The 15,981-nt window shown below is 38.6% G+C and overlaps 2 protein-coding genes across 6 annotated transcripts in view; one reads left to right on the top strand and one right to left on the bottom strand.

Moving 5' to 3' along the window:
• LOC145676093 (adhesion G protein-coupled receptor L4-like) overlaps positions 1-15,981 on the bottom strand; it is a 295,890-nt gene that overhangs the window by 143,340 nt on the left and 136,569 nt on the right. The window lies entirely within an intron of this gene.
• LOC145676094 (sterile alpha motif domain-containing protein 3-like) overlaps positions 3,016-15,981 on the top strand; it is a 105,107-nt gene continuing 92,141 nt past the window's right edge. For both annotated transcript variants that reach the window (XM_081746976.1, XM_081746977.1), the window contains exon 1: positions 3,016-3,156. In XM_081746976.1, the coding sequence (XP_081603102.1) occupies positions 3,145-3,156 (12 nt within the window). In that variant the 5' untranslated portion in view covers positions 3,016-3,144. The remainder of the gene's footprint in view (positions 3,157-15,981) is intronic.

Below are 15,981 nucleotides of genomic sequence, written 5' to 3'. Positions count from 1 at the left end.
AATGACGCTCCTTCTCCCCAACGACAAGTCTTTATTATTCAGATTCAGGGGCACACCCATAATTTTTTGGTGGGAGGGGTCCAATAAAAAAGGACACTATGTTTATGAAGTACCGAACGGGTTTCATTCTTCAGCCGAAAACAATAAACGATAAGTAATTTTTAACTATTGAGATCTATATTCTGACGAAAAAATAATAAAATTAGATTGTTTTCATCAGGAAAGGAATAGTATGATGAATTGAGTTGATTTTGAGTTTAACGTCCCGTTCAGCAGCGAGGCTATATGAGACGTGGACCTACTGATTAACGTGGAATCCGAACCACATGAGCTCCGTCAGGGAATCGAACCCGGGTCTCCCGCGCCAAGAATAGCATGATGAATAAGGTCAGATCTTTATATTCAATATTCTTCTGCTAAAATAAGTAAAGTTTTATATTAGGAAAGTGTACAAGTATACGGTGTATGTTGAGATATGAAGTTTTGGGGCGGGGTCCGGACCTGGTGGATTTTTCCTGTAGGTATGCCCCTGGGGACCCTGCAGGTCAACATGGGAGTCGAAATACATGCACAGGCGGATTTTATGGCATACTTTGCGTCTACGAGATCTTTTGGATCTTAAAAATGGGAGAACCGAACTTTAATTATACGATAATAATGCTTTAAGTGTATAAAATATGATTTTGTCACATCCAAACTACAGCCTCCTCTATTAACTTTTTTTTTAAAAAGGGACCGCGGTGGATCAACGGTAGAACGTTTACCTCTGGCGCATGATATCCTTGGTTCGATTCCAGCTTGCGTCAAATGAGCTTTTTGGTTGACAAACACATGCGCTTGGGCTTTCTCGGGGTTCTCCTGTTTCCTCCCACTTTCTTCATTCCACCATTTCATTCATTTCTCATCATCAACGTCTCCTTTAGCCTAGACGCCATAACCGTGGAACGTAAAGTTTAAAGATTTAATTTCATTTTCTATTATTTTTTATTCTCAGCGGGACTCGAACGCGAGTCTCCGTTACTAAAAACAAGAGCATAACAATTGAATCATTCATTGAACTCATAAAAAAGTGAAAACTGTACGTACGAAGTTCATTGTACACGATTATTAGAATTTTGTTAATATAGAATAATATTAATGTCTTTAACACTGCATTGGTCGCGCCCTCCACCTTTACGTGAGTAGTCGCGCGTTCTACTATTGTAGAACATCAGTATTTTTCTATAGTGATATGATTTTTAGCAATATTCTGTCTTGGGTATTTTAGGTATAGTATTATACACGTTTTAAAATATTTTAAAATTATTTTATTTGATTAATACAAGAACATTGACAGAAATAAACATTTGGTATATCGTATTTAATATATAACTATGTTGAACTGAAATCGAACTAGTGTTTCGCTATAAGTGTTCATATAACAGCACAAATCTTTTTCTATTATACATCGTACAGGTAAAATAATTTGATGTACTCTTTTTGAATGATTGTCTACTCCAAGTAATCGTCACGCACGCTTTTCCAAAAGTTTTTACTTGTTGACTTGTTGCGAGAATGGCCACAAAGGAAACATTTTTCAAACCCAGAATCTTCGTCTTGTAGTAATGGAGCACCTTCACTGAAGCCAAACAGAACTCTTTCTTTGCGTCGAAGCTTGTTTGGTAAGGATTCCACGGCTAAACGTTGGCTTATTGCTGGTTTTATCAACCTAGGTCGAAACCTAGATCATGGAGGAAATTGTTTCGTCTGACATTCTCATTTGCTCTAAATATATTAGAAGGAGTAACACCAGCTACGTTTTTTCATCAATTCATCATCAATTAGGCATAAAAAAGATGCCTTGTGGGCCAAGCCTATGAAAAGCTGGTATTATATTCAAATTGCGAGTTCTTGAGTTTCTTGGCATTATGGGATCTACATACCAGTGAGAAGGTTTTACCGATATACCGATATAAAGGTCTCTACCGATATAAAACGCACGTGTATCGAGAGAAGGTGGTGCAGCAAGATCCATGACTTTAATACTGGCTTGTACTGGTATGTTTTCTTCTTCTTCCGGTACATTGCCTCGTACATCTTCGGTATCACTGCACTCAATTTTTTCTTCATCAAAATCTTCCTCGAGCTCCTACATGTCTTCAATCCCAAATGCACTTTCACAGTCACTTTCTGCCTCTTCTAAATAAAGACGCACTTGTTTTCTGTCATACACTGACATCTCATATATTACAAACACGTATTCCAGAAAAATAACGTGAAAGTGTAAAACGAAATAAATCACTAATACGAAACAATCTTGTACGCCAATAGTCGCGCGATCTACAATAGTAGAACACTTATTAAATCATGGAACTAATCTGAGCAGGTGTAAGAAAGAAGCGGTGAAAATTGACTCGAATGTATAGAAGGTTTTCGGAGAAAGGTACACACCCGCTTAAGGTCGAGCAGGTTGCAAATTGCTCAGGATTCTAAAAATAAAACACCTGTTCTACAATAGTAGAACGCGCGACCACTGCAGTGTTAAAACTGAGTAAGTTCACCTAGAGGCATATCTAGAAGGTAAAAACTAGGGGGGGAGACAGTCAGAACCCGGACTATGATAGGTATATTATGAGTTTACTATAACCTTTCAAAAATTTTTATACTGTTCAAAAAAATAAGCCTTTGTAGTTTTACTAGCAGACTTAATACAAAATAAGTTGTGTGCAAGAAAAAAAAAACCCTCAAAAATATATAAATAATAGCTTAAATTATTTTTGTCAAAAAACTGGGGCCTAGGTCCTCCAGCCCCTGGGCTTATTCACCCCACTAAATATTTTCTGCAATCTTTCTCATCGGGAAATTGCTAAATTCACGATAAACGTTCAGTTTCGTATTGTTGTACTTATTGTTAAAAGATGTGTTAAAGAAACGCAAACGTGTATATTTTACTTAGGTCTTGAACCGAAGACGTTACGTTTTGAAACGAACTTTTATAAAAAGAATATGAATTTCTGCCTCATTTGGCTCGCAGCAGTCCAGTAGTTTTATCACGCGTCTGCTGTGAAACACACACTACCACAGAACACAGCGCCATCCCTAGCGAACCTGTTCGTTGAGCATGTGGCTAGTTATCGCAGGTGGTTGGTGTAAAGGACTTCTACAATGAGTGCTGTGGTAAGTACCAGATAAATACAATGCTCCAAGTAAAATCCATTTAAATAGGATAATATTTCTTTTTTAATCTATTTGTTTACTACTTATGTAAAAATTAGCTATTTATTTTTTCACTATTAGAAGAAATCTTACTATTACACGTAATTGAATGGTTAAACTCTAGTAGAAAAGTTAGGGACAAGGAGCTAGTAATTGTACGAGACTGTTGCTCGTAATTCCTAATCAAAAGTAGCAGGTGGTCGTGGTCATGAACGGTGACCGGGTAGCAAATATTTATCTATTCGTGTAGCGATAACCCTTAAAATATGTCTAAAATGCTTTTTGAAACTGCTGATTTGATCTGTTTGTATTCTTAGTTGTACACTAAATAAGTATGATGGTATTGTAACGGAAGATACGATCAAATGCATTTTTAGGAATTTCTTGGAGTAGGTGTTTTTAACACAAACACGTTATTGAATTCCAAAAGTGGAACAAACCTTTTGTATGATGTAGGTGATGTTCAAAATCTTGAAGGGAAACAGTGGCGTAAATTCAGCGGCGCAAATCTGTCTTCAAAATTGGGGAGAATAGGCAAAACCGTTCCCATTTTTTTTTTTTTTTTTTAAGCGTGAACATATTTATAAGTTGAAAAATAATGCTGTGGAGGATCAGGGAAGCAGAGTTGTCTTCAACATTAGGAAGCATTCAGATTTGAGGCTCATTCTGGAAGGAGGGGGGGGGGAGATGAAACTCATTTTATGGTAGATGAATCTGATTTCCGAGGTGAATCTGTTGTGTATTATACAGCAAGGGACATCAATTTCATCTCTTTCCTTTGTAGCAGTCGGACAAAAATAATATTACATTTCTTCACCCCCCAAAAAAGAACATTTTAAATCGGATTTTTGGGGGGACAGTCCCCCCAGTTCCAAGATTGGAGGATACATATCTCATATCCCCGGGATTTGCGCCGCTACGAAAATTTCTGTATAACTTGAGGACGTTCAGGTATACGTTTTGTTGCCAGATACCCATGCAAAGATGCAAGTAAATGTATCCAGATCATAGGTGGGGGAGGGCTTTGCCTCCTAGGATCGGCGCCCGTGTAGGGAAGGGAATAAGGACCAATGACCAATACATAAACTATTAAAAACTATTCGTTTGCTTTCTTTTACTTAATCAGTCAATAAATGGTATAGATCAGTGGTTCTTAGCCGATATGTCGCGACACACTTGTGTCACGCAGTTCCCTAAAGTGTGTCGCAAAATTTTAGAATTTAAAAATCATGAAGAATTTATTAATAATTAGTTAATATCGAGACAGACTGTACCAGTCAACACTTGAGCGGCAGCAATAAATAGAGTCATTATAAAAATTACCAGTAGCTTGTTTCACTATTACCGGTATGAGATATTATTATTATTATTATTATTATTATTATTATTATTATTATTATTATTATTATTATTATTATTATTATTATTGTCATTTATAATTAAAAATATCAAACAAATGTATCGCGATGACCTCAACATTTAGTAAACTGTTGAGAACCACTGGCCTAGACGTTGAATTTACTTGTTCTTAAGGAGTCAATAATGGGCAGCATTAGGCTATGCCATAGGCGCCGACTTTGGGGGGGGGGCAGGACATTTTTGGCCCCCCAGTATTTAAAGATAGGGTCCTCGTCCCCCAATATAATCCAGTCGAGGAAGAATTAGGAAAGAGGAGCAATAATTTCTGTCGTAAATTTCGTCCTGCCTTTAATTCAATATTAGGAACAGCCTTCTTATTCGATAGAAAATGCCGTTTCCAAACAGTGGCTTTAATAGAGCACTGAAGCTTCAACCAACACTCTGGCAACACTAATATGAAAAGTAAAGATCAATGTGGTCCGCAAAGTTGCAGTGAAGTTCGCAAATTTTGAACTTAACTTTGTTTTAATGCCTTTACAAGAATTTGACTTACGTCGTGAATTTCGCAGCGGAGTAGCGGACCGAGATATGGGGCCTCCATCAAGCAGTTGATAGAAAACAGTTGAATGTGATGTTATATTTATTTATTGTTTGGACCCCTCCAATATCTTCTTTAAGTCGGCGCCTATGGGCTCTTCTATTTATTAGAGAAGCTAATCCGGCACTCTGATTAATCCGTTCGCATTCTGCACTTACATGATCAAAACTCTGCGTCCGTTACTGGAAATGAGTTCTTTAGATGTTGCTCTTTCTTTGTGAATTAGCAGATATTACTCATATAATATCCAAATGGTGGTCCTCATATTTTTAATCTATACATTTTCGCACCAACTTCACTCCGTCTTCAAAATATTCTTTAGTTGTGAACATAGGCGGTGCCAGGATTTTGGTAATGTGGATGCAGGCTGGATGGGACAACATATCCTAACATTGTTGTCAGAACGCTCTGCACTATTGAGCATTAGGATCTCATAAATAATCCCTAAGTTTTAGTTTTAAAAATACACGGTATGATAGCAAGTAATTTATGAGACACGTAAGAAGTCACTTAAATATATCCAAACATAGGAAACAAGAAACATACAAAATAAAAAGGACTATTGTAGGAAATCTGAAAATCGAAGTTAATATGGGTGCAGCTGTGGTGCCACCTATGGTTGTGAATAATTTTATAGCCATTGCTCTTGTTTATACTATTCTTCACAATACACTTTTCGCATCGCGTGGTTGTATAGAAAAAAATATGCCGATTTTGGTTACCATAGTAACTGAGAGAAAGTGAGTTGATTTTGGGTTGTAGTCCTATTCAGCAGCGAGGCTATATAAGATATGGACCTACTGATTAACGTGGAATCCGAACCACATGAACTCCCGCCGGGAATCGAACCCGGGTATCTCACGCCAAACGCGCGTGCGCTAACCGCTTATCTACGAGCTCGGAGGGAAGGTGAAACGTCACTATTTGATTGGGGATTGATGTATCACATACGAGCGCACTTTCACCATCAGAGAAACATTGAGCAAAGGACGGGAGTAAATGGGGTACGATAATGGAATAAACAGATATATCGGGTGTTCTAAAAATGGCGCCCACGGACCACAGACCATTATTCTTCAGGCCAAAATAAAGTGAAAATGTTATATGGTGGTTTATCCTCCGGGGTCTCCTTTAGCCGCTAGGAGGAATCAAAATTTCACAATCTGGCAACGCCGCAGATTAACTTGGAGCCATTAGCATTACTCTACGAATAAATACAACAAGTAGTTTTGAATCGAGTGCTATACTAAAATGTAATGCTGGTGTCAATCAATATCGACTCTGTCATCTGGAAAGAATCGTTATACTTATTTGATAGATTGGTAGATGTAATCTATGGTTCTTTATTTGCGACGTTGCCATTTTTGTCTCCAGACGAGTACTCGAAAAGTATATAAATATATATATTTTTAGTTTTAGTTTGACTTGTAGAAGAATGCACTGTGGTCCGTGGGCGCCATTTTTAGAACACCCGATATATATATATATATATATATATATATATATATATATATATATATATATATATATATATATATATATATATATATATAATATCAGGTGTTCTAGAAATGGCGCCCGCGCACGACAGAACATTATTCTACAAGTCAAAACAGATCAATTTTTCGGTTCCTCGTCTAGGGACGCGAATTGGCAACGTCGCAGATAAGGAACCGGTAGAGCCTTTCTATTTTAAGTGTGCCCCTGCTAGTGCTGCTGTCGATGTGTGTTGTCTCGTACCTCATTCGGAAGACTGTTGCTGCGGCCGAGACCCTTGAATGGTTTCATTCGAACAGGGTTGAAATACCGAATTGCTTTACGGGTTTCGCTCTGCACTGCCTTGTTTTCCATTCGAAGTAATCTACAATCTTCACTCGCCAAGACCAAACGACTAAATGACAAATTGACAACACAGCCGAGGTCATCCACTTTTTTCCCCAAAGCAAAGGGGAAGGTTTCCTCTGTAAGAGAGCGGCGAGGGTGGGGTCGAAGTATGTTTCACATACTTTCCGAGGGCACACTTGAAATAGAAATGCTCTAGAATTACCAATCTATCAAGTAGATGCATTGATTCTTTCCAGACAACAGTGGAAGTCGGTAGACCTACGTACGTATTAGCGTATCAATGTGCAGATGGTGGTCAGAAAAATGATAACACCTGAACGAAATTACAACTTACCAGATTAATATGGTCTCGGGCCACCTTTCGCCTTCAGAACAGCCTTGATGCGACGTGGGATGGAGGCATAGAGGTCGTGAATGGTAGCAAGTGGAATTTTACACCATTCCTCGTGCAGAGCATCGGCCAGTTCTGTGAGATAGGATGGAGGTGGAAATCGTCGCCGAAGTCGTGTTTCCAAGACGGACCACAGATGTTCAATTATGTTGAGATCTGGGGATTGGGCGGGCCAGGGGAGGTGTTGAACTTCATCCCGATGTTCCTCAAACCACGCTGCAACAACGCTAGCTGTGTGAATGGGTGCATTATCATCCTGGAAGATGGCGTAATTGCCCGGGAACAATATTCGGACAAGAGGATGCAAGTGGTCTCCTAAAATTGCGACATAATCGTTGGCAGTGATTCGTCCGCTAAGTGTGACCACAGGACCCAAAGAAAACCATAATATGGCGGCCCACAGCATCACCGAGCCACCATGTTTCACAGTTGGGCGGAGACACTGCAGATCATAAGCTTCTTTGGGCGTTCTCCACACATAAACACGGCTCGTGGTTGGGAATAGGGTGAAGGATGACTCATCCGACCATATCACACGTTTCCAGTCCTCAACGGTCCAAGTGGCATGGTCACGGCACCATTTGCGGCGTGCGAAAGCGTTATGGTCCCTGATGAGCGGTTTGGTCCGTGCAACACGACCCCGTAAGTTCATGTCATGTAATTCGCGGCGGACTGTGATTGTCGAAACAGGGTAGGGGAGGTGCTGATTGAATTCCTCCGTCACTTGCTCCGCAGTGGCACGACAGTTCTGCGTGACAATGCGCTTTAATACCCGGCGTGACCTGTCACTCATGATTTTCTTCCGCCCACTATTCCGCTTCCCCGATGTGGTTTTTCCGTGTGTTGTGTAGGCCGTCATCACCTTCGACACTGTCCCACGCGACACACCTAACACAGTATCCACTGCCGTCACACTCACTCCACATAACCGCGCACCAACAATTTGCCCTCTTTGAAAATCTGAGAGGTCTCCCATTTTACACTACCTCCGTCTGCTGCAGCCACTGGACACTGCTGTTCCACTACGCCTGACGTAGTATGGAGACCGACCTAACACACCACGACCAGCGATCCGGCACTGCGGGCGCCACGGCACCACTGCCAACCCATACATCTGACGTGTTGCCAAGTACAGGTGTTTCCATTTTTCTGATCACCATCTGTAATTGCTTGATGGATTCGTAGATCAATGCTAGTGGTTTTAAGTTAAGCTGCGACGTTGCTACATAGTGAAATTTTTTGATTCTCCAAAGGGGCTGAAGGAGGCTCCGGAGGATATGGCATTATATAGCATACTTACTTTATTTTGACTGAAGAATGGTTCTCTGTTGTCTGTGGGCGCTGTTTTTAGATCATATATATATATATATATATATATATATATATATATATATATATATATATATATATATATATATATATATATATATATATATATATATATATATATGACCCCCCGAAATCTTACTTACTATAGTAAAGTATATGAAATATCTTGCTGAATTTTCACATTTTCAGGCAAAGCCCCACCGAAAGTTAGCAAAGCCCCCCGCCGAAACAAAATCGTAAATACGCCACTGTATATATATGAGATAGAGTGTTTGAGCCCTCGCGTGATGAAACGCTGCATACGACACTGCTGCAAAGTGCTTAGAGTCTTAAGAGAATGCGTAATTATTTAGAGAGCAATGCTGTGAAACTCTATCAGACTAATCGTGAAAATTTAATGAAACTATCAATTCTCAAGATTTCGTCTCTAATAACGTTATCACTACTATTCCGCCAATGACCCTTTTCTCCACATGTTTGGTTATCAGAATTAGAACAGCCATTTCTAACTGAATCCCCTGTTACGTCACAGTTTGCTGCTCTCACTTTCAGCACATAACACGGAAATGGGAAGGAGCAGGCAGGAAACCTGATATTCATAAAAGGTTGTGATGACAATCCGACAAAAACGCAGCATGGTCAATGGATTTGCAGCCATTCTATTCGCGAATCCACGACTACGTACAGTAGCCTATCTTAATATGATACATCTTATTTTTCCATATCTTTCCGAGATGGCATGGGTCAATGACTCACTGACTCATCACCCACTGTGACTCACTCTCAACCACCACCCACCAAAACCGATCGTCATCACTGACCAATGATCCACAGCCTCCTCTCCACTGACTAAAGGGTTTACACTTGTAATAAAGCAAGGCTGTGAAATTATCTAATCGGAATTTGAATTTCTACGGTCAATCGCTCAATCAATGCTCTGTTACAATACCAGTGGATCTGACCTTTACGATATAAAATCCTAAAGCGCAATATTACGATGAATTTCAATTCAATTATCACATATAATTATTTCCTAGTTGAATTACAGATGCTTTTCAGTAAAAAAATAGCATGAAATTTGAAAGTCTCAAATCAAGATAAAGTAGACCAACGTCAAGGGAGAAAAGTATAAAATTCATCTGTCTCGAAAGCCAAGTAATAAGTTCTATTGCTATTATTACAATTACAAATATCTATATCTAAAAGTGCCTGAAGTTATTTTTCCAGTATTCATGTGAGGTAAGCAAAGAGAAACAAATGAAAAAGAAGAAAAATGGAAGCCTTGAAAGCTAAACATAGACAAATTTACCAGGGTTCACAAGATGCTGTATACAATGCACTGAGCAGAGTGGGTCGCAGTGGGTCACGTCCTGCTGACCCACGACCCACTGATTCACTCCATCTCTATCTTGCTCGAAGGGTGGGATGTTGCATTGTAGAATAGCCTACAATATATAATGAAGATTTGAAAGTTGGATTTGCGTAATGTAATAATTACTGCATACTTTGATTTGTACTCGATTAACGTGTCACTGAAACAGTATATTGTATGTATTCGTTCAGCTAGTTTATTTTTAAATTCACTACATGGGACCGTGGTGGCTCAGTGGTAGAGCATTCACCTTTGGTGCTTGGGGTGCCTGGGTTCGATCCCAGCCGCCGCCAAGTGAACTTTGTGGTGGACAAACCCGTGTGGGTGGGTTTACTCGGGGTTCTCCCGTTTCCTCCCATTTTCTTCATTCCACGATTTCATTCATTACTCATCATCACCATCTCCTTTAGCCTAACCAAAATAAGCATGGGACGCAAAACTCAAAGATTTCATTTCATTTTCAAATTCGCTACATGATAAAACTAACAGCAAAATGCAATATAATCAATATCAATGATCTCTGCTGCAATGTTGTACTTCAGATTAAAAATACTGTACGTAGAGAGAGATGTGTAAACTCAGATCCATAGCCAGGGCATTTCTCCCCATACTCCTAGCTAGAATAGTAAGACAGCGGAGACCGATATAACTTTTGGAGATGCTAAATTGAGTTCACTTTACATCACGGGCGCATCCATGGGGGTCCATCGGGTCCGGCCGGACCTCTCCCAGAACTTCCTAACTCTACATACATTTATAGACTTTCTCAATAAAACTATCCTTGTTTAACAGGGAAATGATTGATGTAGCATGAAAATTTGATCTTACACTTCATGTGTACTCTTTCTCTTACAAAAATAATGTAGTTCTATCATTTTCTTCTGAAAATATAAATGGAAACACAGAGTTTTGCAATGACTTATCGATCTTTTCGGTTCAGGAATAATACCCGTTCAATACTAGATAGACGTGGTAGTAGTTTGTAGTATTGAAGAAACTAGTATTGTTTGTAGTATAGTAACAAAGCTGGGACCCATCCAACAGAAATTTCTGGGTACACGCCAGCTTTTTATTCATAATTAGTAAGTACATACATACTATAATACAAAATACAATTTATCTTAAAGAGTTATGTAGAAAAAGGAACTTACTCAGGGAGTAGGTCCTGGGATCCGGACACTCCCGAACTCCCACTTTCTGTAAATTTAGTATAATTTTAAGTGTGATTTTACAAATTTTAATAAAATTTATTCTCATGTTGATTTTGGACCCCATCAATAACTTTGGACTCTTCCGAAATAAATTCCTGCATATATGTCTGCGTAGAAACAAAAGCATTCGAAATAAATCGAACAATTAGCACAGTTTATTGTAACTTCTTCTGAAAATTCTTCCGAGAAAACATAAAGAATGAATTTCTGAAAATAAGGAAAGGCTAAATTCATTGCGGGGCCGTCCACATATTGCGTAACGCTATTTTTGACCAATTTTTATCCCCTCTCTCCCAGGACGGTAGCCAACCCAAAAATGTAGGGGGCCCGGCTGAAGTTAGGGGGCCCGATTCAACCATATCACCATATAGTTGCAATACTACCGTGCAAATTTTAGGAGGCCAGTGATAATTTAGGGGGGGGGCGGCCCCTCTAGACCCCCTTGGATACGGGCATGCTCTCTCCCCCTTGTCACACTTCGTAACGCAAGGCCGAATCCCTTCCCCCTTTGTTACGTAACACTTTTGGATTTTTTCACCAATTTAGCTTATTTTGGGGGTTATTACAATAGAAAACTATTTTTAAAGGTAGAACATTTTATTACAAGATGCCTGTATTCTGAATATATTTGTAGTGTTTTTCACCAATAAATCAAAGTATTAGAAAATGGTAGAACCGCAATAATATATTAACCTATAAGGTGGTTTAATTAACCAGTCCTAATTTGCCAAAACTGCATATTGTCGTTTTCTCAAGGAGAGCATACCCATCCTTTTAGGTCACCGATGACAGCAAGGAGAAAATACTGTCGGAAGGTGCAGGTGAAACCATCTAAAGAACTGATATCGACCTCTTTTTTCAGGGACCCAGGATGCTTCGTGCATTTGAAGTTCGCCAGTGTCGACGATGCAAAGTTCTCTTCCTCTCACAGATTCGAAGTGGCTGCACGCACGAAGAAGCAGAAACATCTCGTTTGTGAACAAATTTCGAACAATTAGACAACTTTAGTTTACCCCTTTTCAAATTATTCTTGTCCTAAATCAGTGCGAGAATGCGAATAAACTAGATTTCTTCAGAAATATTCAAATCTAAAAATAAAAAAAATTTAGTTCGAGATTAATATCCAACGAATTAGAATTTTAATATCTTATTTTGGTGTGCAAATCGTGGATCGTTCCGTCGCCGAAAAATATTATTTCACGTAAAAGAGTTTCTTCTGTTACACATGGGAAATCCCTTGTTAGAAGAAAAGCGTGCATAATGATTCAAATCAAAAGTTTTAAAAAATATTCTCAGAAATAACGATAAGAGAGGGCATTTTCAAGCGGTGATTACGATCAGTAACAACTAACTCGAGAAAAGTGTGTACCATAAATTCAATGCTGCGATAGCCACAAAACGGGGTTTTATTGTATTGTAATACACGCAGGTTTCGTCAGCAGTCATGAAAGTCACTGTGTTTGTAACTTAATAACTCTTGAATCACCGGATCAAATTTTCAGCATAGATGAGGTTCAGGCCTTGGATGAATTTTTTATCATTTCATTTTGAAGGTGCAACTTAGAGGAGAGGGACGGGGAGATATATAAAAATGATCGAAAATGACCGATATTAGTGTTGAATCCATAGCTTTCGGGGCCGCTGAGAAAAACAATGACACTTCTGATGCACTATAAATCCAAATTCAGCCCCCATTAGTACTCCTAAGGGGGGATGGTGACCAGGCCTTTATCCAGCCCCAAAATGTAAGGGAACCGGTAGAAGTTAGGGAGGGGGCGATCGAACCATATTATATTTCATCATCAAATTATAGTTCATTTGCAAGTCTACCGTGAAAATTTTAGGGAGATCCGTAAAAATTTAGGGGGGCCGGCCCCCTAGACCCCCCTTGGATACCGGCCTGGTGGTGATATGTAAAAATAATTGAAAATACTCTATATTAGTGTCGAATTCATAGGTTGTGAGGTCCCTAAGTTGATTTGTGACAGTTTTGGAACCCTTATAAAATCCGAAATGAAAGGTATTCTTTCTGGATAGGTGCTGATTGCCACGGGTGCTGACTGCCACAGCCAATTATTGGTGCTGATTGCCACGACTGTCGCTGATTGCAAATATGAAGGTGCTGACTGCCACGACGGCGTGCTGTCCGCCACGAGCCTGGGAGAAACTCTATTTGGAAAGAGAGAAATTAATCCCTCATACTAAATTTATGATTATTAATTAATTTAGAGGGATTAATTTAGTAATCATCACAGCAAATCTATGTGGCATCCTATAAGTTACAAAGTTGCTCACTAAGTGGAACGACATACACTTGGATGTTTCTAAAGGGATTGTCTTTTCTGTTAGATGTACAATTTGCACATTTAATTTTTATATTAATTATTTTATTGTATCATTTAATGGATATGATGGTCTGAAGCCAGCTGACAAGGGAAGTTTGGGAGAAAGCACTCGCCTGCAGAAAAATAAGCATGCCATTTAAAGAACCAATAATTATTCATGCTGATTACAACAGGTAATAAAACTTCTGTACGTTGAGAACTGTTTGAGATATTCAGCTTGGAAGTTTATATGAGAAAATGAGTGGGTGCACGTTTCAATGCGTTAAGTATTCTCTCTCATGGCGAAGCCTGATGGTCTGAACTTGCTATTGCTTGATCACTGGGGTTCATTCACAGACAAATTGTCCATTACAAGTAGCATTACGGATGGCAAAGACCTAATGGTTGAGAAGATATCAAAGAATTGCACACGATTTGTTCAACCATTTGATGTGTTTTGATTCCGATCAATCAAAAATTATGGCAGGAGATTTGTACATAGTATGAAACTTCTTCATTTGGACGTTATGATGTACCAACGAAACAATCAAATAAAGTTCGTGTCCATACGAATCACTTCCGATCACCGCGATACATTGGACTGTTTCAGTTTGCGTTCTACAAGGCAGGTTAGGAACAAATTATAGGCCTATAACTTTTGAATCACTTGTCGAATTTGCTTTTTGCTTTGGTCCTGCGAACTGTTCCCTTGGCGGATGCAACACAATGTTCATGGTGCAAGGGAGTCTTTTGCCTGCGTCATTTCTTCATAAAGCAGAACAACAACAGGATCAATTTTCATCTCTAACCTATGATTATTGTGAACAATGTAATGACTAATTGTATCTATCAAACCCGTTAGTTATTGCGAAACACTTTTTTTTCTGTTACTTCCGATAGCTTTCAATTCGTATGTCAATATTCGTTACTAATTATGTTGTACTTAACGCGTATAAATGCGTATATCCTCATTTTCTCATATAAACTTCCAAGTTGAATATCTCGAACCATTCTCAACCATACAGGAATTTTATTAGCTTTTTGTAATCAGCATGAATTGGGGCTTCAAATGGCATGCTTAGTTTCTCTGCAGCCGAGTGCTTTCTCCTTAACTTCCCTTGTGAGGGACAGCCAGCAGTGCTGTTTTGATGGAACTTTCAAGAGCTGCTCAAAACAATTTGCGCAGCTGTACACAGTTCATGATGACATAGGGAGTTCAAGTGAGAATACATAAATCGTACCAATTTTGTACGCACCGCTCCCTGACAAAACTGAAAGTACACCCATGTCCAAAATTATTGTCGCATATCTATAACTGTCCTCTTGTAAGAATATAATTTGATAATTTTGCAGAGTACTTTTAATACTGATATTATGTGTATAATCAGGAAATGTATATTTGTGGTAAATTTCATAGGAAAAGAATTATAAATATGAAAATCATAATGAGTAAAATAAAATGTAACTAAATGGACAAGAAAATTTTATTTTCGTTTTATTGTTCTTATTTACTGCTCTTTTGCCATGAAATTTACCACATACTTGTCTTTGCCGATTATACACATACTAACATTATAAGAAATATCGGCCGAATTCGTTATCAAATTATATTACTAGAACAACATATTTATAGTCATGCGAAAATAATTTTGGACATGAGTGTACATACAGAGACCTGTTTACCTTGTTAGGTGTTGGTCTGAACAACACGATCCTAAGGTTCATCTACTTTCTTTCATGCTTCTTGGTGTCCGGTAATGTTACATCTAGCAACTTTCTCTCAGGCTTGTGGCAGTCAGCACCTTTATATTGGCAATCAGCGCCAGTCGTGGCAACCAGCACCAATAATTGGCTGTGGCAGTCAACACCCCACCTTCCCCCTGTGCGAGGAACGGTATTCTGCTAGTTTATATATATATATATATATATATATATATATATATATATATATATATATATATATATATATAAGAGAGAACAACTGAATAAAATTGTTTAAATAATTGCATATAAATTTCAGAATAAAACTAAAAATTACAGCAAAAAACGCGTTACTTAAGAAAAACGTAAACCCCCTCCCCTTGTCACACTTCATAACGCAAGGCCGAACCCCCTCCCCCTTTGCCGCGTTACGTTATATGTGGACAACCTCTAAGTTAATAACGACAAAAACCTCCATAATAACAGCACAATCAAGTTAAAACAATAACAAAAAGAAAAAAAAAACCTGTTTTCTTCTTTGAAGGAAACAATGGGCTGGAAATATTAACATTTTGGGTTAGGTTGCTTACTCCGCTCCACAGCTAAATTATTTTATTTATTAATTTATTTAATTTTTAATGAAACAAGTTTAAAAG

Source organism: Thermobia domestica, chromosome 18, assembly GCF_964235325.1.
Source record: "Thermobia domestica chromosome 18, izTheDome1.hap1.1, whole genome shotgun sequence".
Lineage (NCBI taxonomy): Eukaryota > Metazoa > Arthropoda > Insecta > Zygentoma > Lepismatidae > Thermobia > Thermobia domestica.
The sequence above is the reverse complement of the archived record's forward strand: the minus strand, read 5'-3'. Positions and strand labels throughout refer to the sequence as shown.